We start from the raw sequence: 26,869 nt of genomic DNA, 5'->3' as shown, positions 1-26,869 counted from the left end.
ACAATTTAAGTTCAAAGAACTGTAGTGTTAGTACAAAGGGGTCTTTGTTATAAGTTGCTTCTCTATAAGTTGTTTTGCATATAGGTCACTAATTAATTCAGGGAAGCAAATTCATTATAAGTTGCACTGATCTGCACTTAAGTCGTCTAAAGGCCAAGGGATGAAAAGCCAGGAACATAGTGGAGCTTTGAGGTGGCTGGGTGGCAGGCGCTGTAGTGCAGGGGACCTGGAAGTGAGCCCTGAAGTCATGGGGACAGGTAGGGAGCTGTAGGTAGCTGGGAGGAGTCAGCGGGGGGAGCTGGCAGGTAGCTGGGGGGAGCAATGAAGACAGGCAGGTTGCTGCCGAGAGCTGACAGGGAGCCATCAGGGAGCTGCAGGAACAGGTGGGGAGCTGGCAAGGACAGCGGGTAGGAAGCTGGTGGGTAGCTGGCAGGGGACTGTGGGGAGCCAGCAGGAACAGGCAAGAAGCTGGCGAGGAACTGTGGGGAGCTGGCAGGGAGCTTCAGAGAGCTGGCGGGGAGCTGGCGGGGAGCCGGCAGGGAACTGGCTTATCTTTTTGCATTTTTTTTGGTATTATTTATGTGTTTATTCTATTTATTTCTATTCTATGTCTATTTATTGTTTTTGTGGGTTATGCACCACATGTGTGAACTGTATGTGTTGGGAATGTATCTCAAGCTAATTACATTATTCCTTATGGATATTAATTCCCCTTTATAAGTCATAGAAGTTGCATTATTTAGGAATGTAACCTGAACTTATAACAAGGATGCCCTGTATATGAATTCCACTGCATTAATGAAACTGTGAATTTAAGTCCCAGTAGCAGAATATGTGTGTGGATAAGAATGTCAAATACAGAAACCAATACGACTACTTGCTGATCTGTGTGCGATATAGATGACCTTCGGCTCTGTTGGTACTATAAGTTTAACTCACACTGAACATCATGTTGTTCTACAAGACTATGTCTACACTAGAAGCATCTGTCAACAGAAATGTCTGTTGGAAGAGATTGTCTGACAAAACCTCTATTGACAGATCATGTCGACACATAAAACTGGATGAATCTTTCAATCCCCTCTGGTGACAGAAAGCAGCCACACATGTTGGGCTCTTTGTCAATAGAACAGGCCCCAAAAGTCCACCAGACAGGATCACATGGCAAGCAAGCCCTTATGGGACCTCCAGCCAGGCTTGCCCTTTAAAGGGCTGCCCAGACCCACATTCTCTGTCTATGTTGAGGCTTGCCTGCTTCCTTGAGGGAAAGCAAAGCTGTTGCAGGTCTCCCTAGCCATCGGTGAGAGATCCAGTCCTTTCCTGACCACAGGCACACCAGAACAGCCCCCAGGCTCACCCTGGTTCAATGATCAGCTGCTGCAGGCACTATCATTGGTGGTGCTGCCATCTTCCACCACATCTGGGGCAGAACGCTGTTGGCAGAAGTGCTGAGTTTTGTCAGCAGACTGCCAACAAAATGCATTTTGTGTGTAGACACTCTGTGACTTTTGTTGACAAAATCCCAGTTTTTGGCAAAACTCTCTTGTGTAGATGTCACCATTGGGTGCAGTAGCATCTCAGAATAAGTGGGTTCTGCAAAACTGCTATATCCCATCTTTAGCTTGTGAGTAGAGCCCAGGCACTCTCTGTCTTTCTCCACACACATAAGTATACATCCCAGCTAAGGGTTGGAGGAAATAATCTGTACCAGATATGAGCGTAGATCAGAGTCTTACTTCGTCCCTCACACTGGAGCTCCTAGGAGGTTTTGTCTGCCATTGTGATACAAATGATTATGATAGTTGGTTAATGTGTATTTATAAAGATTGATTACACTGTCCATTACCTAGCCTGACTGGTCATGTAATGGAACTGTGCCTTCTCCCGTTAAATGCAAAAGTAAAACTCAGCAGCAACAGTTTGTCATCCCGCAACTAGTTTTAAATGAAACTATGAAACACAGAAACACAGAAACTCTTTGCCCAGCTCAGCTGAGTTTTAAATAACTTATGCGTCAGCCACTGTTGCAAAAGAGACCAAAATTGCAGCTGTCAGAGGTGATCAAATGAAGTCCAGTAGGTTCAGATGTCTTAAAATCTAATTATGATCCAAGATAATAAAAGCAGCAAAACATAAATACTCAGAGGTAAAGTGTTACAGAAATTTTCTAGTCTGCCTTTGCCCTTTATGAAATGCCACACTGTGATAGCTCTTTAATCTCCAGCTTCCCTTTTATGCAGAGCTGAACAGTCCAGCTTCCGCACCAAGCTCAGAGAAGCAGAGCCCCATGGCCCAGCAGCACAGCCCAGTGGCTCAGCAGAGTCCAGTAGCACAGCAGAGTCCTGTAGCACAGCCACCACCTCCACAACCTCTCCAGTTACAAGGACATGAAAACAGGTAAGAGAAGCTGCTCCAGATTCCATTTCCCATATGTCCAATATTACCTGCCTGAGTCGCTCTCTGTTTCTAAGGAGATTGATCATGTTAGTTTTTGCCAATATTTGAGGGGTAACTTTTATAAAACATAAATTATGTGTGTTAGATCAAACTGAAAAGTGTTGTCCACCTACATGTATGAGAGACATCGGTCTACACAAGGATCCATCAAAACTCTCCCACAATGGAGAGTGCTGTATTAGATCTTCAAGTTCCCAGAAATATTTGCAGGTATAGTATCTTTTGCCAGAGGACTAAAGCATATTTTAATATCACTTGCTAATAACGTCTTTGCTAATAAGCTTAATTTTTAGGTTCCTGGCATTTACAAAACATCTGGTATGCTCTTCGTGAAATGTCCTTTTTTGTCTGCTGCATTAAAAGCACTGTTGTAAACCCAGTATTTTTCAGTTCAAACAACAGATCGTGTGTATACGGACTGATTTTTTCCCAGCTGGTTTCTCTAGTTTAGCTCTCCATACATGTATGATTTTGTGTGTATATGAGGTTTGTGAATGAAATGAACTCAGTGAGGCAGCTGATGGGGGAAGGGATAGCTCAGTGGTTTCAGTATTGGCCTGCTAAATCCAGGATTGTGAGGTCAATCCTCAAGGATGCTGATTAAGGTTAATAGATGTCAGGGATGGTGCTTGGTCCTGCCAAGAGGGCAGGGGACTGGACTAGGGCTACATCTACACGTGACGCCTACATCGAAGTAGCTTATTTCGATGTAGCAACATCGAAATAGGCTATTTCGATGAATAACGTCTACACGTCCTCCAGGGCTGGCAACGTCGATGTTCAACTTCGACATTGCGCAGCCCAACATCGAAATAGGCGCTGCGAGGGAACGTCTACACGCCAAAGTAGCACACATCGAAATAAGGGTGCCAGGCACAGCTGCAGACAGGGTCACAGGGCGGACTCAACAGCAAGCCGCTCCCTTAAAGGGCCCCTCCCAGACACAGTTGCACTAAACAACACAAGATCCACAGAGCCGACAACTGGTTGCAGACCCTGTGCCTGCAGCATGGATCCCCAGCTGCAGCAGCAGCAGCCAGAAGCCCTGGGCTAAGGTCTGCTGCACATGGTGACCATAGAGCCCCGCAGGGGCTGGAGAGAGAGCGTCTCTCAACCCCTCAGCTGATGGCCGCCATGGCGGACCCCGCTATTTCGAAGTTGCGGGACGCACAATAACTACACGGTCCCTACTTCGACGTTGAACATCGAAGTAGGGCGCTATCCCCATCTCCTGATGAGGATAGCGACTTCGACGTCTCGCCGCCTAACGTCGAAGTTAACTTCGAAATAGCGCCCGACGCGTGTAGCCGTGACGGGCGCTATTTCAAAGTTAGTGCCGCTACTTCGAAGTAGCGTGCACGTGTAGACACGGCTTAGATGACCTCTTGAGGTCCCTTCCAGTTCTAGGAGATGTGCCTCTCCAATTATAAGCTAGAATTTTGTGACCATAAGAGCAGAATGGATCTGCAATATATTTAGGTTGTGAAATAAGACAATGGCCAAGTCTACGCTAACCCCAAACTTTGAAATGGCCATGCAAATGGCCATTTCAAAGTTTACTGATGAAGCGCTGAAATACATATTCAGCGCCTCATTAGCATGCAGGCAGCCACGGCACTTCGAAATTGACGCGGGTCACCGCCACGCGGCTCGTTCAGACAGGGCTCCTTTTCGAAAGGACCCCAGCTACTTCAAAGTCCCCTTGTTCCCATGAGCAGATGGGAATAAGGGGACTTCAAAGTAGGTGGGGTCCTTTCAAAAAGGAGCCCTGTCTGAATGAGCCGTGCGGCAGCAAGCCGCATCAATTTCGAAGTGCCGCAGCCACCCGCATGCAAATGAAGTGCTGAATATATATTTCAGCGCTTTATTAGTAAACTTCGAAATGGCCATTTCAAAGTTTGGGGCTAGTGTAGACATAGCCAATAGTTCTTACAATTTTGTAACTGTACCATGAAGCCTCTAGGGGTTCCATGCCAGTCCCAAGCGTAGATGGAGGAGGGGAGTAGGTCAGATGAGTGACGATGCACTGACAGTGAACCAACGTTACAAATGAAATCTGGTGCCAGTATGACTAAATGATAAAAGATGCTGTCTCAGACATCACCCAGATAAACAAGGTCCGTGGCACCAATCGAGCTATCGGGGTTGGGCTGATAAGTTGGCTACCAAAAGAAAATTACAACTAACACAAATGCTATCAATTGGAACATGGAATGTCCAAACACTGTGGGTGACTGGAAAATTAGAGCTGCCTCGGAAGCATATGGAGAGATACCGACACGATATACAGTAAACCCTCGAAATGCACAAGTTTGAGTTGCACTTAACCTGCAAGAATGCAAGTTAAGCACAACTAGAAATCTCGCTACCCCTGGCCCTGGCTCAACACTCCTGAACCCATGTGCAGCCCCGGTTCAACCCCTCAGCCCCGCTCCCAGCCCACACACAGCTCCGGCTCACCCCCCACCCCTGTGCCCACCTCTGGCTCCAGCTCCAGCTCACCACTCCTCATGTGCAGCTCCAGCACAACTCCCATTCAAATCCCCCTGCGGTTTGGCTGACCTCCTGAACACGGCTCCGGCTCACCACCACTACACATGGCTCTAGCTCAACCCCCCTGCGGCTCTGGCTCAACACCCCACTCCCCTATGAGTGACTCTGGCTCACCACCCCCAATTGCAGCTTTGGTCCAGCCCATCCCCCACTCTAGTTCAAACCCCCCATTGGCCCAGCTCATGACCCAAGCGTGGCTTCATCTCACCACCCCCCGCATATTGCTCCAGCTCAACCCCCCCACCCTGGTTCAACCTCCCCACAAACATGGCTCTAGCTCAGGTCCCCCCCCACTCCCCCCCACAGCCCTAAGCCACCCCAGGTTTAAACCCCCTGCCCTCCACCCATGGCCCCAACCCACCGCCAGGCTTAACCCTCCCCAGCTGACCCCCAAACCCCAGGACTTACCTTTCAAAAGGAGCTCCAGGTGCTCCTGCTGCTTCCCCAGCTGCAGAACATGCATTCTGCCAGGGAAGAAGCCACCCCACAACTTACTCAAAATTCCAGTGATGTGAGGGTGCGTGGGAATGGAACCTGTGTGTAAATTGAGGCACTACTGTACTTGGACTGGCGGAGATTCATTGGACGGCAACAGGAGAGATGTGCGGTTGCAAAGTCATTTGGCCAGGGAATGAAACGAAGCATGAGGCAGGACTCAGATTCCTTCTTATCAAAAGAAATAGAGGAGCATTATTAGGATACAAACTGGTGAGTGAATGAATGATGGTAGTGAGATTCAAAGCAAAACCATTCAACATCTCAGTCATTCAGGTGTATGCACCCACGTCAGACACTATAGAGGAAGAGGTTGAGCTATTCTATAAAGATTTGAAAAAGACACTGGAGGAGATATGGAAGAGAGATATATTGATCACCGGAGGAGATTGGAATGCAAAGGTTGGAACAGATAATGAAGGTTGGGAGAGAGTCATGGGAAGGTTTGGATACAGAGAAGAAATGAATGAGGTGAGAAACTACTAGAGTTTGCTATGGAGCAAGAGATAGTGATCTGCAACAAGAGAGTCCAACAAAAGGACTGTAGGAAGTCGGCATGGTGATCAAATGATGGGAAGTCCAAGAACACGATAGATATGATTTTGATAAGAAGAAGATGGGTAACATCAGTACAGCCATGGTGAACTTTCCAAGGAGCAGATATAGACTCAGACCACAGTCTAGTAATTGCAAACATCAAGCTAAAACTCAAGAGAAAGTGTAAGACACAGTTTAAGAAGAGAAGAGACGTGGCGAGGCTAGGTGAGGAAGAAATAGGGAATGCATACAGAGCAGTGCTCAAAGAGATTGGGAATGTGGCCACAGAAAAGATGTAGATAAGAGAGTGGAAGGAATAGCCACGGCGATAGAAGAGACAATTGAGCAAACTGTTTTGGAAGAAGAGAAGATAAATAAGAAGTGGATTATGCAGGAGATACTGAAGTAGGTCCAAGAGAAGAGAGCGTTGAAGATCAGAAGGGATGTTTCCAAGAGGGCAGAACAGCAATATAGGGTGAAATGCAATGAGGTAAGGAAAGCAGCCAGAAACAATAAGGCAAAATGGTTAAAGGAGCAGTGTGAAAATGTAGAAATATTATGGCGAATGTAAGACCAGAGAGGTGTATAAAATGATTGGGAATATTATTAGGAAGTGGCAGCCAAAGCAGATGGTGATCAAAGAGGAGAACAAAGAGGTGCCCTTGAACAAGTTGAAGATTGTGCAGTGATGGACAAGATATTGCACTGATCTGTAGAAAGCACAGTTGGACTTGCGTATCTCAGAGGGACTCTTCAAAGAACTGAAAGAGCTATCTCCAGTGATCTTTGAGAGAGAGAACAATATTTTGAAGGAGGAAGTACAAAGAGCAGTGAAATGACTAAAGAACAACAAGAGCTCTGGAAATGATAAGATCATGGGAGACATGCTTAAATATGGTGGAGAAAGCATGGTTCAGGAAATACATTGACTATGTAATATAGTGTGTAAAGAAGGGAAGCCACCTAAGGAGTGGACAAGATCTGTGTTAGTACACAATACACAAGAAATGATGTATATTAGAGTGCTAGAAGTACAAAACAATTGCCCTAAGAAGTCATCTAGGCAAGATGCTGATGATAATACCAATGGAAAGACTACAATCTATGATTATTTTGTTACTGGATTAATTTTAACTTGTCAAATAAGGTGGATTATACTATCAGTCTTTATGTGAAACTTGAGTGAGTACCCTGCCTCTGCCAGGCCATGTCCCCTGTAAATAATAAATGCCAATACCAGGTTTCAGCGTTTTCTGTTGATCACGTGTGAGTTGCAGGGGTGCTGCCTGTAGTTGCAGGCTGCGCATTGCACAGAGCTGCCCGGCCCCTCTGCAAAGGGACAGAACATAGCGGCCACTTCCAGGAGCAGCGTGGAGCAAGGACAGTTAGGAGCCTGCCTTAGTACCTGCTGTTCAGCTGACTGGGCATATCCTTAGGTATGCACCTCCTGAACCCTGAACCCCTGCCTTTACCCTAACTCCCTCCCAAACCTTGCACCTCCAACTGCATCCCTCCCCAGAGCCCACACCCCAAATCTCCATCCACACCCAACCAACTGCCCCAGCCTTGAGCCCTCTCCCACACATCAATCCACTTGGCCTTAGGCTGGAGCCCCGTCTGCAATCCAAATACTTCATTCCAAGCCCCACCCCATATCCTACATCCCCAGTCACAGACGACACATCCATCCCCTCCACAACTCTCTACCCCAGTCCAGACCCCCTCCCACAGACTGAGTCTCTCACTTCTGTCACTGACCCAGAGCCTAGGAGAAGCTCCAGGCCTTATCCCCTGCACCCAAGGTGTTCTGTGTGGTGCCAGGCTGATATTTTTTTCCTGGGTTAATGGTCCCTGATAGAAGAAAGGGTCCCTGCCCTGAAGTTCTACCATTGTTTTGTTTGAGGATGCAGCTATATAACATAAAAAATTACATTTGTAAGTTACACCTTCCCTAAAGACATTGTGCTATAGTTGTTGTATAAGGTGAACTGAAAAAATACTATTTTTACTATCTTCTTCCAGTGAAAATAATGATAATGAAACCAATAATACACAGTGAGTACTGTACACTTCATATTCTGTGTTGTAATTTATATTACAATGTATCTGAAAAAGTTAAAAAAATCAAAAATATTTATAAATTTAAATTGGTATTCTATTTGTTTACCGGTGTTACTAAAACTACAGTTAATTGTGGTTAATTTTAATCTAGTTAATTTGTTTTCAGTTAATGGTTTGAGTTAACGTGATTGGCAGCCCTAATATTTACTTATCCACATTGCCAAATTGTTACCACTGTCACCAGCATAGATATTTCTTTGGCATGAGGGAAAGGTTTAAATTCTGGTCCCACGTACATCACTGCAGGGACAGTGGGTCTCCCTCAGACAGGATGCCAGTCCGATTGCCTGGAGCTGAGTTCTCAACAGGCTTCCGTGTACTCCATTGCATGGGGAGAGACACCCTGTGTGCCAGACTGCAAGGGCACTCTGAATTTTGGCTGTGATACCCCAACGTTCAGAGGCATTGCTTTCATGCAGCCAGAGTTGTGCACTAGACGATAACATTCGAGCAACTGGCCGTACTGATTTAGTAGAGAGCCACTGCTTAAAAACAAGATGTACATATTTCCGTAGGTCAAATACTCCCCAGGGCTCCCCAGCTATGGCTGCCAAGCAAGTGCAGTTCCCTAGCTGCCCCATGCCACAGTGTACAGAACGGGGCTGCAGCCCCACAGTGGAGGTCCCTGGTTGCAGGGGTGTTTGCCCTGTGGAAGGGGGCAGGGGTTGCCAGCTGCCTCACACTCCTGAGCACTGGAAATAGGACTGCAGCACCATGGGTGAAGTTCCCAGTTTCTACAGGCTACAGGGAGCCAGGAATGGGGCTGCAGCTCTGCTGGTGACGCTCCCAGCTTCCCCAAGCTGCAGGGAGCTGGGAACAGTCCTGCAGGCTTGCTGGGACATGGGGGTGATTAGATAGAGGGGCAGCTGCCCGGGGCACCAGGTCCCATTAAAATCTTAAAGAGGACTGGGGGATATACACTACCCCCTGCCCGCCCCAACATATCCTACCTTATTAACCTATGGCACAGCCCCTGCTGGCTCCTTCTCCTGCTGCTGCCTGCAGACGTGGCCAGTAAGTACATGCTACACATGTTGTCTGGCCAGCAGCTGCAGCTGTGCTGATCTGGGGAAAGAGCAGCTCTGCAGAGTGTATAGATACAGGGCATTTAGCCCTTTTGTTAAAATAAGTCAGGATGTCTTCCTGGCACCTGAAATACGAACTTTCCCAGCCAAAATAGGACAGATGGTCACCCTACTTAAAAAGTAGGCCTGGAGTAAGCAGTGATGTTTCTATTTTCCCTTTACACACACACATACGCATTCATGCACTGACTTGTACAGTTTTTCAAGTTCCCTTTCCTTATATTTTGTTAGACACTTGCCTAACAGGGCCTGCTTCAGAAAGGTACATGCTTCTAATAATGTATTAACTGTAGAACCTAAATATAAAAATGCTTTTCAAGCCACATCAGTAGTCCTCCTGGCCAGCACAATGCTCAGTAATAAATATGTGCAGGATTGGGATCTTAGTTTGTGACATATAAACTATGTTAATTTTTTAAAGTTCTGAAAGCATGGGCTGTCCACTGTGTTACTGAATGTCTAGTAAGGTACATATGTATTAGCACATCTTTTCACATATGCAACAAGAAATATTATTGTTTTAACTTGTATATAACAGTATAGCATGTATAACATAACATCATCTTCTGAGATACTGATGTGCTAGTATATTGTGAACTTGTATTAAGTTGTCTGACAATTCGGAAATAAGTCTGTTATTATTAGCTGACATTAGGCAGTATGTGACCTAGTTTTAATGTTACAGCTATGTAATCATTCACTATATGCTGTATTTCCCACCACATAAATATGGATAAGAGGGAAAACTTGCTGAAACTTGAATTATTTTCATAGATATTGCAAACATAGAACTGACACAAATACCATTAAAACCCATATAAACTATTTTTAATTAGATGTGCTTAGTTATATCAAATCTTCTTAGCTTCTTTACTTCATTAGTGTAGTGATTCCATTTAACAAGAACATAGAAAATCTAAACTTACTGTAATATTAGAACTTGTTTAATACAAAAGTAAATTTTTTAGTAATGGCTATTTTAGAGAAATATATACTGTAACAATAAAGTGACTATGTTATAGTCTAATATAAAACCATCTAACACACTGTACAAGTTATTTCGAGGAAGAAATTAACATAGACAAAAAACAATACTCAGATTAATTCTGAATGTTGAATGTTCGTTTGCATAACTAATCATCTTCCTTGGAAATCCCGTACCAATTCCATTTTCATGGTAGCTGCGTCTACACGTGCACGCTACTTCGAAGTAGCGGCACCAACTTCGACGTTAGGCGGCGAGACGTCGAAGTCGCTAACCTCATGAGGAGATAGGAATAGCGCCCTACTTCGATGTTCAACGTCGAAGTAGGGACCGTGTAGACGATCCGCGTCCCGCAACGTCGAAATTGCTGGGTCCTCCATGGCGGCCATCAGCTGGGGGGTTGAGAGATGCTCTCTCTCCAGCCCCTGCGGGGCTCTATGGTCACCGTGGGCAGCAGCCCTTAGCCCAGGGCTTCTGGCTGCTTCTGTGGCAGCTGGGGATCTATGCTGCAGGCACAGGGTCTGCAACCAGTTGTCAGCTCTGTGTATCTTGTGTTGTTTAGTGCAACTGTGTCTGGGAGGGGCCCTTTAAGGGAGCGGCTTGCTGTTGAGTCCGCCCTGTGACCCTGTCTGCAGCTGTGCCTGGCATCCCTATTTCGATGTGTGCTACTTTGACGTGTAGACGTTCCCTCGCTGCGCCTATTTCGATGTTGGGCTGAGCAACGTCGAAGTTGAACATCGACGTTGCCGGCCCTGGAGGACGTGTAGACGTTATTCATCGAAATAGACTATTTCGATGTTGGCTGCACGTGTAGACGTAGCCGGTGTGTGTTATTATTAGGTGTGCTGACAACTTCCTGAAGCTTTATTAGATCAGATAAAACTTCTTTCAACCAGTTAGCCATTAAAACCATATTTATATAGCATTTAAATCCTTATTAACCAAACTCTGTTTCTTTCATTCATAAATGTGCATTATATTCTGGAACTGTATTGAAATTCTAGAATTGCTCACTAGGAATTGCTATTAGATCTTGCAGTGAATCAGAGTACTTAATATATACAATGTTAATGGATACTATGTCTACAAACCACTTAATAGCTGGTACAAAGAAAATGTCCATTTTTGAATTTAAGGCCTTACAAAAACTAGCTTTTACATTAGTAAAATATAGGGACTGTAAACCTCTGACTCTCTCCTATATTTTTCAAGTTTATTTAGTCTACTGCAAGCTATCATTCAGAAAAACAATAAACAAATACAGTCTTTTGCTTTCTATTACATTTTGAGAAAATTATATGTCCATTGTATTGTGTGAAATTTGTTTTTTTGGGGTTAGACAAGGTAAATGAGAATCAGGAATCCAAATTTACGTTCTTATCACTGCCATTTACAGCCCAATCCTGAATCCACTGAGGTCTATGGGGAAATTATACTAATTATACTACACTGCCTTGGACAAGTCACTTAGGGTCACATTTTCAAAATTTAATTTTAGATACCTAAATTTTTGCTTTGAGACTCTCATCTCAAATATACCATCTGCCTCTCAGTGAAGCCCAGTTTGACAAAATTTTGCAGCTGTTCAGTTGCTTTTCATCTCTCAGTATTGAATTTAATGCCTTTCAACAAATTCTTTTAGCATCGTGCGGCTTTCTGAAACTTTAAAGAACTAAAATTATCTATTTTAACTTAGTTATAGGTCAGAAGTAAAAGCAAGACAGGATGTGAAACCCGACATCCGACAACCTCCATTTACTGACTACAGGCAGCCTTCAACAGATTATAGGCAGCCTCCATTAGACTACAGACATCCTCCAGTAGTGGATTACCAGCAGCCACCACCTTTGGACTACAGGCAGCCACCTTTAATAGATTATAGACAACATTCTCCTGACACCAGGCAATATCCTCTGTCGGATTACAGGCAGCCCCAGGTACAAAGTGCGATAATCACAGCTCTGAAATCAGCATCTTTAATTTGACCTGAACATTTTTATTCTGAAATCCATTTTTTTTTGCAGAAGAAATTCATTCCAACTTCAGTAATGCTTGTAAAGTGTTGCTGTTTTTACACTAAAATAACACTACTTATAATACTGTTATTAGAACAAGCATTTTTTATATTTTTATAGAGTTCAAATAATGATGACAGAGCCAACTTTCCAAACATTATTCTTCTCAAGCCACTGTATACCAGCAGCATAAATAATCTTTTACTATGGGCTGTGCTTTAAAGGCACAATCCAACCATAAACCAATAAACTCTGTGGGTGCATCTATACTAGAAAGTACATTCAAAATCCAGATCGAAAGAGCAAGTTCTGTCAAAAGAACCCACGGAGCGTCTACACACACGATGCTCTTTAGAAATTAACTTCAAAAGAACGCCCCCGTTCTTTTGAAGTCAGTCCTTCCATCCTGGGATGGGAAGAGCGCCCTCCTTTGAAAGACTGTTTCGAAAGAGCGCATGTATAGACGCTCTGCAGCCGGCTTTTTCGAAAGAGCAGGTCCGTCATGGCTGCGATCAGCTGGCAGACGGCAGTGCCACTCCCAGCACAAGCGAAGCTCTATGGCTCCAGTGTCTGGCCGTGTTTCAAGATGCAGGCTCCCAGAAGCCCTCAGGCAGGAAGCTGACAGCGTGCAGGCAGCAGGGAGCCCCTGCTGCTGCACAGCCTGCTCCCTGGCATGATGCACCAGCCAGCCCTGAGCCCTCCTCGGCACCATGGCCAGTGCCCCAAAACCCCGCCCACCCCAGGGCCCCCCCAAAGAAACTGGGGAGCCCTCCCAGGAGGGGAGCCAGCTCCCCCAAGCTCTGGGCCCCCTCCTGGACTGACACCAAGGTGTGGGACCTCCTTGCCCTCTGGGCAGACAAAGACATCCTGCACCAGATGGGGGTCTGGCACAGGAACGCGGTGGCATTCCAGTGCCTTGCCACAGGCCTCACCAGCCAGGGTCACCCCACCCGGACCTCCAGACCAGGTGAGATCTAAGGTGAAGGAGCTGTGCCAGGGATACTGTAGGGCCCGGGACATGGCTGGGTGGTCACGGGCAGTGCCCACCAGCTGCCCCTACTCTAAAGACATGGACCACCTCCTTGGGCCCAAGGGGGCGAGATCCCCGGCCATGCTGCTGGATACAAGGGTCCTGGCATCGGAGCAGGAGCCCAAGACAGGGACAGAGGAGGATCGTCCTGGACCTGCGCCCAGTACCAGGCACCCATGGAGGCTGTAGACCACCAGCGATGACGAGGGCTCAAGAAAGGGGGCCCTCATCATCGACATCCCATCCAGGCCGTCCAGCCGGGCCCCATCCGTCCGTACCTCACCCGACTTCCTGGAGGGACCAACAGGTAGGTAGCCCGCACACCAGCCACCCTGGGACTGAGGAGGGGGCATCCAGTCTCACCCAGGGTTGCTGCAGCCCCCACCTCATGTGCCCACGACCCCGGGGCCTGTGGACCCCAGACAGCCGTGTTGCCCAGGCCCAGACGGGGGGGGCCAACACATGGCGCTCAGCACCACGTAGATGGGACAGCACCACAGACCGGTGATTGTGGAAGGACCAGGAGGGCAGCGTGGGGCAGCCCATGCCCTTGGCACCGACACAGGGAACCCTGGAACATGGCATCACAGGGCACCTGCTGGTAGGTGGGGGCACAAGGTTTAGTGCTTGGGACTCATGCCCGACCCCCACTCTCCCCATCTCTCTCCACAGCCAGACCAGCCCCACCACCAAGGACGAGGGAGAGCTACTCGGACCCCGTGCTGTCCCTGCACAGGCCTGCCACTGGGCCATCCGCCGGTGCAACCTGGGTGGGGAGGAAGATACAGGGGAGGCTTCCCACACCGCAGCACTGCGAGACCTTCCCAGCGTGCTGTGGGAGTGGCTGGAGATGGAACGGCGGGCCTGGGACCAGGAGGTGGCCAACCTCAACACCCTGACCAAGGCCATGGCCAATCACTGCCCCTCCTGCCACCACCACCCCCATCCCCATCACCCACCCGCCCCCTCATCCCACTCTCAGTCTCCCCCCCTTCCAACCTCCCCCTACTCCCCAGTCCACCCTCTGACCTCACCACCCACAGTGAACCCGCCCCCGGCCAAATGCCTGACCTCGCTGCCCTGATCCTGACCCACCTGCCCCCAGCTGACCTCATCTAGCTGGCCCGCAGGCTGCTGACAATGTCCAGCCGGGGGAGGCCGTGGCTCCCACCCTCTGCTCCCCCCCCACGCCAACCCTGCACAGCCCACAGGGGCCTTGTGGCAGATGCGCCCCTACCTGCCTGTGGCACCGGCCCCAGTCCAGCCCCGACGGGACCCCTGGACATGGGCGACGGGGATCACGCCCGTCGAGCTTCCAGGAGCATTAAGCTACCCCCTCCTGGGAGCCTACCCGGGGCCTCTCCACCCCTGTATGTAGTTGCCCTCTGCCTCCACCACCCATTCCACCCCCGTGTAAGTAGTTGTCAAGAAGACTTGCTTTGTTATTTATATAAAATGTTTATTTTTGTGTTCCACCCCGTGTCCCCTGTGCATGTGGGAGGGGGGGAGTGTGCAGTGTGATGGTGTGTGTGTGTGTGTGCAGGATGGTGATGTGTGTGTGTGTGCAGGGTGGGGGAGCTCACCATGTGCCCTGCTCAAAGGCCTGGCACAGGTTCTCCTGGATCCACACCCCGTCCTGCTGGGCCAGGCGGCACGGGGTGGCAGGGGGCTGCTCGTACCCGTGCCCTGGCTGGGTGGCCCACCCTTGTATGTAGGGCTTGTTCTTGGCCTACATGAGATTATGCAGGGTGCAGCAGGTCCCGACCACTGCTGGGACATTGGCCAGGCCCACCTCCAACCTCGTGTGGGGGCACCTGAAGCACCCCTTGAGGTGGCCAAACGCCCACTCCACAGTATTGTAGGCCCGGTTCAGCCACTCATTAAAATGGTCCTGAATCGGCTGGCTGTGCCCCGTGTATGGCCTCATGAGCCAGGGCTGCAGAGTGTAGGCTGCATTATCGTGTCCCCAATGGGCAGCTCCCACCGGGGGGAGGAAGGTCCCCTCGGCCGTGCTGCATCCCAGTCCCAAGTTCCTGAAAACACTGGTGTCATGGGTGCAGCCAGACCAGCCCATGCAGATCTCCTGGAACCGGCCATTGGCATTGATGAGCGCCTGCAGGACCACGGAGTGGTAGCCCTTCCAATTCACATAGCCCCTGCGACTGTGCTCCAGGGCCCTGATGGTGATGTGGGTGCCGTCCAGGGCCCTGAAGCAGCTGGGGAAGCCCAGCTCCTGGAAGCCCCACATGGCGTCATCCATGTCCCCAACGCAGATCAACTGCCAGAGGAGCACCTTGTTGCTGGCACAGATGACCTGTGGGGCAGTGAGGGGGCGTGCTCATGAGTGTGGCTTGGGATGCATCCTGCACACCCACCCCACCACCACTTCCTGTCCCATCCCCAGTGGGTGATGTCCCCGGCGGGGGATGCCCCACCACTCCCATATAGGGCCCCTTGCTGGGGCGCCCCCTGCCCCCTGTTCCCCATATTCAGTGTGGGTGTGACCCAGCCATAGCTTACCTCAATAAGGACAGCCCCGAACTGGTGGCTGACGGATCGGTAACTGTCCGGGGTGACCAGCTGCCACAGGGCGATGGCCACCCTTTTCTGTAGGAGGAGTGCCAGCCTCATGCGGGTGTCCCAGTGCTGGAGAACTGGGGCGAGCCAGTGGCACAGCTCCAGGAATGTCCCCTTGGTCATCCTAAAGTTCTGTAGCCACTGGTCGTCGCCCCAGTTCTCCAGCAGCAGCTGGTGCCTCCAGGTGCTGCTTGTTGGGAAGCTCCACAGGTGGCAGGTGACCCAGGGGACCAGCTGGGGACGTCATGCCCTGAGGACGGCCTCCAGGAGTGGGGCTAGCAGAGTGGCCATCTGGAGCTGCTGGAGCACAGCGGCCATGACCGCGGCCAGTGTGCTGGCCACGGCCTCAATGCTGGGGTGCTGCTGCTTGGGAGTCCATGAGGGCCCAGGATGCCTGCTCCGTGCTCTCTCTCTCTCTCTCTCCCTCTCTCTCTCTTCTCTGCCTGGGGACAGGCCTGTGGGGCGGGGGGGCCCTTAATGGGGTGGCAGGCGGCAGCCCTGGGAGGGCTCGTCTGCCATGCGACCCTGCCTGTGGTGCTTCCTGCCCCTGCTCTTTTGAAAGAGCGCCCTGGTGTGTGTGGACAGACTCTTTCAAAATAATGGATCTAAACTTCTGTCCCAGCTGGCGTGTGTGGACACTCCATTTCGAAAGAGCATCTTTTGATGTTCTCTTTCGAAAGATATTCTTTCAAAACAGAGCTGTAGTGTAGATGCACCCTGTCTGTCTCCAGTTCAGATGGAATTGCTACATAAATATCATCATTCTGTCACTGTAGAAGACATACCTTATTTATAATAAGAAAAAGTACAGCTATCCCTATGTCTTTGTGTCTGAAAAGGAAGCTTCCTCTTTTTCAGACCATCAGTCTTGTGTGTTTGGACTTGATGTGAAATAATCTATGCCAGCAGAAAGGATCTATGCACAAATTAGCCAGATGTCTCTTTTTCACAGAGCCCAACCTTGAATGCTTATCCCCGGAAGTAAGCCTTATGTTATATGTTTGTTGACTGAATGGGAATGGTCTCAAGAGTGGTATTTACTAATGGGTGTCAGGATTGAAGGAGCAGGTATTAATCTAGATTAAAAAATCTCCCTCTTTCCTTCCATAAAGGGGGAAAAGAGCAGATGGCAGAAAGTTTATTAAATCCATGGGTTCCCAGCAGTTCTTGGCCAACATCATATTCCTAGGTCAACCCTCTATAGAATTCATTTCTAGGGCCATGTTTGCAAAGCAAGCAAATGTGCCATCTCCGTGTAAATATGTACATACCTGTTGCCTATGTAAAAAAGATATTTCATTTGACTTCTTTGTGCAAGCACCTGGGCTAATTCCACATCCAAACATATGTTCAAATGGTTTGGTTGTGTTTTTTTCCCCTTAATGTGAACAATTGCATTTATATACTTAATTTGTTTTTACTTCCTGTTCCTATCCAGGATTTTGATTATTTCACTGTTGACATGGAGAAGGGAGCCAAAGGGTTTGGATTTAGTATTCGAGGAGGAAGGGAATACAAAATGGATTTGTACGTGTTGAGGTTAGCAGAAGATGGGCCAGCAATAAGGAATGGAAGGATGAGGGTGAGTAATTGAACTCCTTTGAAACAGCTATGTAACATAAATTCTAGGAGGTATACATCCAGAGGTTTTGGCCACTGAATGTAAAAAAACAGTTATATTTTTTGATAGGATCAGATAGAAATCCTGTAATACTTGTCCAATGAAGAACAAATGCACTTTTACATTGTTAAATGGCCTAATATACTTGAAAATTAAATTAAATGGGCAGCAAATCTAGGTAATTTATGTGATTTTTGATAGATTTGTTTTGCATTTTTCTGCATATTCTTTTATTTATCTCTAGACAACTTGGAAACTTGGAAAGAAGAGTTAATTGCATTTTTAATAAAATAATTGCAAAGTGATTATTTCTGTAGTCTACTAGTATATTGGAAAATGGACTAGGTATCCAAAGATCTGGGTTCTAATGCTGGCTCTTCCAATGTATTCTTATGATCTTGAGGAAGTCACTTCATTTCTGTCTCACCCCAAGTTATTTTGTCCACTTATATTGTAAGATTCTTTTTAAGGGACTAACTTTCACTATATGTTTGTATAGTACCTAGTATTAGTTAGATCTTTTCATATTGCTCTAATGAAAATAATAATAAAACCACATCAGTGCACTGAGTGTGAAAAATTGCAAAGTTAATTTAGGAAAGTCCACATTACCTTTAAAAAGGTATTACATATTAGAAAAATAAGTGGATCTTTGGTCTCTCCAGTTCTAGTGAAGAATTTATCTGAAGAGGATAAACTCATCTACGCTTCAAGTTGATATATAACAATTCATTAAGTGCACAGAAAAGGGAGGGGAAAAGCAACCATAACAATACAGTTTGGCCAAGCCCAAGCAACAGCACACAAATTTTCCTTATCTAACAAATGCAGCCTTGGTGCTCCAATATTTAGTCATAAAGTTTGGAAATGGAAAAAGAGTGCTACACAATGGATTGTTGTAGTATTTTGGTTCTGAATGAAATTCACTTGCATCCCATGTCTAAGTTTCTGTCTTTAAAGAGTACCAGGTTCTGTCCATACTATTACAAAATTAAGCTGCATCTACACGGCCCCTCCCTTTGGAAGGACCATGCAAATGAATGAGCTCAGAAATGCAAATGAGGCATGGATTTAAATATATTGTGCCTCATTTGCATATTCCCATATGATCTGGCTTCCAGAAGAGCCATTTCTGGAAGCCAAAGCAGCTGTGTGGATGGGATTCCTTCAAAAGGACCCGCCCCTCCCTCCGACCCCCGTTTCAAAACCACCCTTCTTCCTATTTTGTTTCAGAAATTTTTTCAAGCATAAGGGACTGGCGACTGGAGGAGTGGGTTTTAGCTGGCAGAGGCACGTCCACACAACCTCTGGACTGCCAGCACACATGCACACCCCACCAACAGCAAAATATTGAATTGCTACACTAATTAGCTGCATGAGTTTCCAAAGGGTTCTCTATTTGCAATTTCATGGATTATCATTAGCTTAATGCTGCCGGCAACAGCACTGTGCTAACAGGCCATGGAGACATGGACTTTGAGCTTACACAGAGATCTTCCTCAGGAAGCTCAGAAGCTTGTCTTCTTGAAGTTAATCCAATAGAAGATATTACCTCACCCAAATTGTGTCTCTAACATCCAGAGATGAGCACAGCTTCAGTATTTAATACAAACAGTCATGTGTGTATATACCCACACCTGAGCTTAACCACTCATTCCCAGCCTATGTCTCTGGGTTGGGAGAGCCAGCCTCCTTGCTGCACAACCATCTCTAGCAGCTACTCCCAACAGCCCATTTAGTATCCATTTCTTTCCTATGTCAGCATCTTTATAGTTTAAGACTTCCTTTGGTCCTAGGCTTTCAGTCTTGGGAGAAGTAAGCCAGACCAGCCTCATGGAAACCAGGCAAGGGGCATTTATCACATTGCTGTCCTAAAGAGCTTTATCTTTATCTGCGCTTCATTTTCGTCTTTGCTTCCCCTTTTACAACGTCCTTGGATTTAACTCCAGGTATTAAGGCAGAATAACAGCAAAGATAAATTGAGGTTCATATGTATGTAAATAATGTATATTATTCACCACACCGGTCAAGTTAAGAAAGGAGAAGTTAAGGCTGCCATTGTGAAGAATTTTAGCTCTATCTTCTAAAGGGTTGGCAAGCCCCCAATTATGTGCCATCTGCAAATTTGATCAATATGCTCAGTAGACCTACATCCAGATCATTAATAAATGTATTAATTAAAATTGGACCAGTACCGATCCCAGTGGAACCCCAATCAAGACATTCTTCCAATCTGACATCATTCTATCAGTAGTTACTCACTATTTGCAGTTATTAAATTAGCTATGTATCCATGTAAGGTAATTATGCTCAACCTACAATTTCTCCAGCTTACTTGTCAGAACCTCATGTGGGACTATCAAAAACGTTGCTAAAGTCTAGGTATATAATGGCCGTCACATTCCCCCTACCCACTAACTAATTACCATGACAAAGAAAGAAATCAAGCTGGTTTATTATCATTTGTTCTCAGTAAATCCATGCATGCTGGTTGCTAGTGCTTACCTCTTAATCCTCCAGGTATTTGTAAATTCAGTGTTTTATTCATTGCTCTAATAGCTTCCCAGGTACTGAGGTCAGGCTCTAAAGCTCTATAGTTCCACGGCTCCCCGCTTCTCTCATTTTTAAAAATGGACACTACACTAGCACGTCTCAAATCTTTTGAGATCTCTCCCATCATCCAGGAGTTTGCAAATCTTACTGCAATGGCTCTGAGATCCCTTCAGCTAAGTCCTTCCGCAGTATGAATAGCATCAGGCCCTCCTGACCTGAAATCTTTCAAATTAGTGAGAAGGTATCAGATGTGTTCTTTACTTATCATGAGCATGGAGAAAAGATAGTCAGGGAAGACTGAAAAATAAACCAAAACAAAGGGAGGCAGACAATGCTTCTGTAAATTATAAACAGAAGTAATTTAACTGTACAAAATTAAATATATGTTCCAACAGCACTATCAGTGCCCATCAGTCCATAAATCTTTCGCAAGAAAATGGTGATGCACTGAAGTTGCATGCTAACTGGTGTAGTCTGCAATCTTAGATAAGACAGTAGACTCAAACCCGCTTGGGGGAGGAGGAGACTAGAGAGGCAGTTGTCCTGGGGCCTGGTGAGTCAAAAAGGCCTATGGTTCCGGGCCACTTCTATCACAGCATTCTCTGGACAGCACTAAGGGCTGGGTGGAGTGGTGTGCAGCATCACGAAATCCAAGAATTGCTGAGGGCTGGCTGGCCCCAGTCCCAGCCCTTCCACCTGAGCCCCTGTCCCTTCTGGAAGTCTGGTGCCGTGTCTCCCCACCCATGTTCTGCTCCCCTGAGTAAACTCCTCCCTTTTATAATCAGATACCTGATGTTATTAAACCTCCCTAACATCTGCACTACAGTATTTAATGTTGTGGATGATGAAGACAACTCCACCATGAAGCCTTTAGGGCAGGGATACCCAGCCTATGGGTGGGGGCCCAAACATAGGTCACCATTAGATTTGTTAAGGGTTGCCATTTGGGCAGTTCCAAGCTGCATGTGGCGGTTAAAGAAGCCATTTGCAGTGTCCTAACACCACTGCCTCAGGCAGATATCTATCAACAGAGGTAGCTGCCATTTCCAGCAGCCATCTCTTATCACTAGGGATAGCAGTTACCTTATGCCTAGGTGCTGAAAGCTTAACACTTGAGTTAATTGGTTTTAAAGACTGTTTCCTGCTGGGTCGAGGAGGGCTGGGGGAGCCTCCCAGCCTAGCAGACCCAGTGATGAGGCTGTGGAAGGAGGGGGAGTATCTAAGCATTGTGGGGGAGATCTAAAGCTGGGGGCAGTTTAGGGCTGCAGGGGGGTCTAGGACTCGGGGAAGTTTGGGTCTGCGGCAGGGGTTCTAAGCCTGTGTGCAGTTTGGGGCTGCTGGGGGGTGGTTTAAGTATGGGGGCAGTTTGGGACTGCTTGATGAGTCTAAAGCTGGGGGCAATTTGGGGCTGCTGAGGGGGTCTAAGGCTGAAGGCGGGGGTGGGGTAGTGGCATGGAGCCATTTTGTGTTCAGCCCCTGAAATATTTAAAAAATTGCCATGTGGACCCCAGTGAAAAAAAAAGTTGGGCACCCCGGCTTGCACGTTACAAAAACTGCTTCCATGTCTTTAGTATTCATAGTGATCCCAGGTACTTAATAGTCTCTGGCAGTAATTTCCCCCCCCCTTTTCTTCTCCCCCTTTTTGCCCCTTTTCTCTCCTATGTAGCTGATTTCTCAGTTTTCTTTTTTTTGTTTGTGACTTCCCCACAGCCCCTCTAGCCTCAGTGTGTGGGGTTTAAGCCCAGGGCAAGGGGGAGCAGTTTGAGGATGAGGCTTTCCCCCCACCAAAACTCAGATTATGTATAATAATAAAGTAATAAACTATAATAAATAAACAGTGTTATTATTTCATTAAAGTATTTTTCTTTTTTATGGAATAACTATCAATATATAAATGTGAGGGGGCACAATTTTATATTCTTGCCGCAGGATCAAAATTAGCTTGTTATGTTACTGCTTCCCCACCCCTCTCCTTCCCCCAGTTTTTGAACTGCCATGGGTCACCGAGTCTTCCTGAATTGTAAAAATGGATCCCCATCTGCCAAAGGTTGGGAACTGCTGCTCTAGGGGTTCCATGCCAGTTCACGTATCTGGGGAGCAACATAACATATGAACTAGACTGTAAGAAGGACATAGCTACTAGACTAGCAAAAGCAAGGCGAGTTTGAAGGTGATGGATAAGATCTGGAAAACCAAAGTGATTAGCTTAGGAATGAAGCTGCAGATCTTGAAAATGTGTGTATTCAGCTGCATGTTGTATGGATGTGAGACATGGGTGGTAATGAAAGATTCACAGAGAATGGTATTGGCATTTGAGAGGAGTTGTTATAGAAAGATCCTGAAAATAGAATGGATGCAGATGGTCACCAACTAAGAATTATGTAGGAAGATACCGCCAAAAGACAACTTACTGCAGAAGGTTATACAATGGAGGTTACAGCTATTTGGGCATATCTGCATAATGAACGACTAACAAAAAATCAAGACCCTGGTATTCAGCATAATGGACGGTTCGAATAGGAGAGGCAGACCCCACAGAGAATGGGTAGATAATATAGTAGATTGATGCGGAGCTAGTCTACAGAAACTAAGCCACTCTGCACTGGATAGGGAAAGATAGATGGAAATAGTGAGAGAGGTGTCAGACACCAACGGGCGTTGAGCCCATGGTTGTTGATGACGATTAAGACTACCAGGAGACTTACCTTGTCAGCTCAATTCTGTCTGCCAATCCTGCTAACGTCAGTCCCAACCCCTGCACCTGCAGGAAGAAATGCAAGGGACATGTGAGAAGGAGAGAGAGGCTGTCTGCTATCATCCCCCCTGCAGGCATGCAGGCATATTCTGCTGCAAATATTGGTGACCCACACAATACTATTTCAACCAAGTCATCCCTTCAAGATCAGAATAACCCTCATTTTACATAAGATGTAGCTGCTGAGGAAGCTGATGAGAGCAAGGCTAAGGACATTAACTGAGCTGTCATGAGCAAGTGTAGCAAACTGGACCTCTACACACTATTCAGCAACTGTCAGATGGGTGGGCCTCAGCCCCTGCCCGCTCAGCAAGCAAGTGCAGAAAAACCACTCCAATACAAACAATAGGACAAAAATGTTAACACGGTAAACAGCTAGGTGCTTCCTTTCCCCTATGCAGCTGTTTCCTGGATAGGGGACAAGTTAGCCTTGTTTTGCTGACACCAAAGAAAGGAAAAGATGTGTGGTCAATGGAAAAAGGAACAAGAAAAATATTCTCAAAGTGGACAGGGCTAGCAAAGCATGAAAAGTGCAATAAGCGGGACCTGTTGTGTGGGAGTCTCTTTAGCAAATACATAAGAAAGGAAACAGAATGGAGAGGGTGCAAAAGTACTTGAAAGGTTAGGAGGACGTGAAAAATCCTACATAAGTGGGATCAGTGGCTGGTTCAACTGACTCAGTAGTAAAAAAAAAAGAGAAAATATGACTGTATAAGGCTGATGGAGCTGAAAGCATTGGAGATGAGAAGTGACACAGTAACTTCTGAAATATGCACTCAGATGAGGGAGGATATGAAACAATTGAAATACTGTCTTGAAGAGGGAAAAATAATTTAATAATAATTTAATTGAACTCAGCAAGCAGCAAGATCTCAAAGGCTCTGTTACAAATAGGGTTTGTCTACACTACCATCCTCCTTCGAAGGAAGGTTGGTAATTAGGGTGTTGGGAGTTTACTAGTGAAGTGCTGCTCTGCATACACACCACTTCATTAAGCAACTTCCACCCCTCCCCCCAGCAGCAACATTGAAGTTTTAAACTTCAAAGTACCAGTTTGCGTCTAGCCGTGGCTCACCTGCTGATGCTTCGAAGTGCCAGGGCAACTTCGAAGTCTCTTTACTTCTCAAATTTACTCCCGAAAATTTTTGGGAAGACGGGGCCTCCAGAAGGAGGACTTCCTTCTGGAAGACAACCCCCCCGCCCCCCGAGGGCCACGCTTCTACATGTTGTTTTGGCGTCTGGAAGAATGTCTTCCAGACTCCAAATCACGTCACCTTATACTAATGAGGTGCCGGGAATTTGCGGCTATGCCTCATTAGCATATTTTGGGCTGTGTAGAAACAGCCACCAAGAACATGGAAAGTGGTCAAGGACCACACTCTTCCATTACATTAATGGAGGAAGTGCAGGGTCTGGGATGGAGGTTGGGTGCAGAAAAGAGCTTGGGGGTAAGTGATTGAGATGTAGGAGGGAGGCGGGGGTGGGCTCTGGAAGGGACTTTGGATGCAGAAGGCGGTTGTGACCTGAGGCAATTGTTCGGGGTACAGGGTCTGGAAGAGGATATGGGTGCAGGTGGAGGGGCAAAGGGTTTTGTGGCATATGAGTGCAGGAGGGTGAACAGAGGGGTTGGATTATGTGGGGTCAGGAGACAGGAGTGGGGTCTAGAGGACTGGGGAGAGTTAGTGGTTGTGGGGGGTACCAGAGGCTGGCTCTGGTCGGGGTCCTTACTTGTGTGACTCCCAGCCAACAGCCCAGCAAATTACATGGGCAAGGGTCGTGTGCTCTCTGAATAGCTAGGAACTTGAGGAGAGTCGGGGAGGTGCTTCTCATGCTGCCTGTGTATCAAACAGGAAGCTCCTATTGGCCAGAAACCAGCCATTGGGATTGTGCGAGAGGTGGACACAGTATGCAAGCCATCTCCTCCTGACCTCACAACTGCTGCAAGACAAACAGGGCCCTACAGCCACTTTTCTGAGTAGCATGCTGACCCACCAATACGTTGGGGCAAAGGGCCCAATTGCCCACAGACACAGCATTTCAAAGGGGCCTGACACTCCAGCCACCACTGCAGCCAAAGCTCCAGGCCCCTTTGAAATGCAATGGAACATGGTGTACCACTCCACAGGCAGCTCACTTTGAGGGGGGGGCAGGGCTGTGTGCCCCAAGCCCTTGTCTGCCCTTATGGCCTTGGCCCCGCCCTGTTGGCAGTGCGCAGTGGCAGGGCAGGCAGGAGCCTGCCTGAGGCTCCCTGCTACATCCGTGGGCCAGATCATGAGAGTTGGCAGGCCCAATCCATCCTGCAAGCCATATTAGCCTAGTAGGTAGTGCAGTAGGCTGGGCCTCAGGAGATCTGGGTTTCATTCATTATATTGCCACCAACATGCCAGGACAAGTCCCTTCACCACCCAGCAGTAAAATGGGGCTAACACTCTGCTGTTTTATATGGTACTTGGTGATGCTTTGTAAGAGCTAGTGTTGCTCTTGCTGTTTTTTTTTCTTAATTCTGTCTTACATTGTGCTACATGGCTTTCATAATACTTTGATATACATCTTCTGTTTCTCTCCATAAGTTATCCACATAGAAAGCAGCTTTTAATGATTTTTTTCTGAACAATCAAGGCAAAGAAATACACTAAGACCAGTCTTCCCAATAATTTTTCCCCACCCTGCAAGCAGATTAAGTATTGTTATGTGGACGCAATGTGTGACACATCACCTTCAGATTATCATGCATAACAAAAGTCATATGGCAGCATTGCGGAAGGGCACTGAGGACTGAAGTAGAGGGCTGAGGTGCGGGAGTGTTAAGGCTCTGGTTGGGTGCATGCTTTTGGGTGGGGCTGGCATTGAGAGGTTTGCAGCGCAAGACGGTGTCAAGGTTGGGGGAGCTCAAGGAGGAGCAGGCAGATTGGGCTCAGACTTACATGAGCCACTCTCTGCTGAGGACAGCAAGGAGGAGCCCTTTTTCCCAGCCATGGCCAGCGGGGAGGCGTACCCCCTCTGTCGTGTCTGGCACATTCACTGCTTTGGGATGGCTAGACCGCCCCCCGCAACCCAACCACCACCACCACAACCCTGAGACCCTTGCACAGGGCTTAATGGGAAGCTGCACAGGCTCACAGCTTAACGAGACCTTACACTAAGACAACACCTTCTTTAATTGCTACCATTATCTAGTAATTTACAATCCACCCTAGTGGTCCAGACCAACATTTAGCTCCTCTGAATTGTCATTCCCTATGGAGAATGCCAATTGCCTATTTCATCCATCACTATCCAGCCTTGCTTGCAAGGAGATTGGGTTGTGCTTGATCAGAATTTTGGGAATTACTTCAGGATCGTCAAGTGTATTAGCAACATGCCGGCCAAGAGCAGAGAGAGCCAGCTTGCTAGTTTAGTACAAATCTCAATACCCGTGGAAGTTTGTATTGGCACACAGACAAATTTTGACCAACTCTATTGTGTACGAACAGCAACAAAATGTAAAATGAGTTTCTCTGGGACAGTAAATATATTTCAGCCATTTTTAGGCTTATTAAATCATGCAGAATTCATCATAAGTGAGCCATTGGCCGGCATCATTCTCCAAAGCTGAATACTTTTTATAGAGATCATTTGTGGAAAACTAAGGCAAAAAAAAATACTTTCACAAATGTGATTAACTTAATTCTCTCAAAAATGTGTTCAGCTTCATTCATTATAAACATCTGGGTAATACTGTGGCTAATAACAAAATCCTTGTAACCAGATAATTAAAGGGCTGTTGAGTCAATAATAGCTGTTTAATATGGTTTAATGTGCAGTTTTACAAAAAATAGGTCAGGTAGATGCTGTACTTAAACCTGAATTTTCTAGGAGAATTATAAAGATTTCCTGCTCCATGATGTGAATTAGTATAAACTGTAGGAAATTATGTGTAACATGAAGTGTATGTTTTAAAACAGTGCTCAGGAAAGATGCCAAATAGCAGGCCTGAGGACAGAAGTCCTGTGTCTTGGAACCAGTACAGCGTGGGCAGCAGCTCTGCAAAAATCCCTCATGCTGCATCAACCCTGGGTATGGGAAATAATCTATAGGGCTACATC

General features: G+C 47.0%; 1 protein-coding gene across 8 annotated transcripts in view; it reads left to right on the top strand.

Annotated features, from left to right (window-relative positions):
- The window catches only part of MAGI2 (membrane associated guanylate kinase, WW and PDZ domain containing 2), a 1,201,350-nt gene that overhangs the window by 1,142,121 nt on the left and 32,360 nt on the right, over nt 1-26,869 (top strand). For all 8 annotated transcript variants that reach the window (XM_075017288.1, XM_075017279.1, XM_075017302.1 and 5 more), the window contains 3 exons: nt 2,241-2,397; nt 11,930-12,170; nt 17,294-17,437. In XM_075017288.1, the coding sequence (XP_074873389.1) occupies nt 2,241-2,397; nt 11,930-12,170; nt 17,294-17,437 (542 nt within the window). The remainder of the gene's footprint in view (nt 1-2,240; nt 2,398-11,929; nt 12,171-17,293; nt 17,438-26,869) is intronic.

Source organism: Carettochelys insculpta, chromosome 1 (genome assembly GCF_033958435.1).
Source record: "Carettochelys insculpta isolate YL-2023 chromosome 1, ASM3395843v1, whole genome shotgun sequence".
Classification (NCBI taxonomy): Eukaryota; Metazoa; Chordata; order Testudines; family Carettochelyidae; genus Carettochelys; species Carettochelys insculpta.
This window is presented reverse-complemented; position numbering and strand designations above follow the sequence as displayed.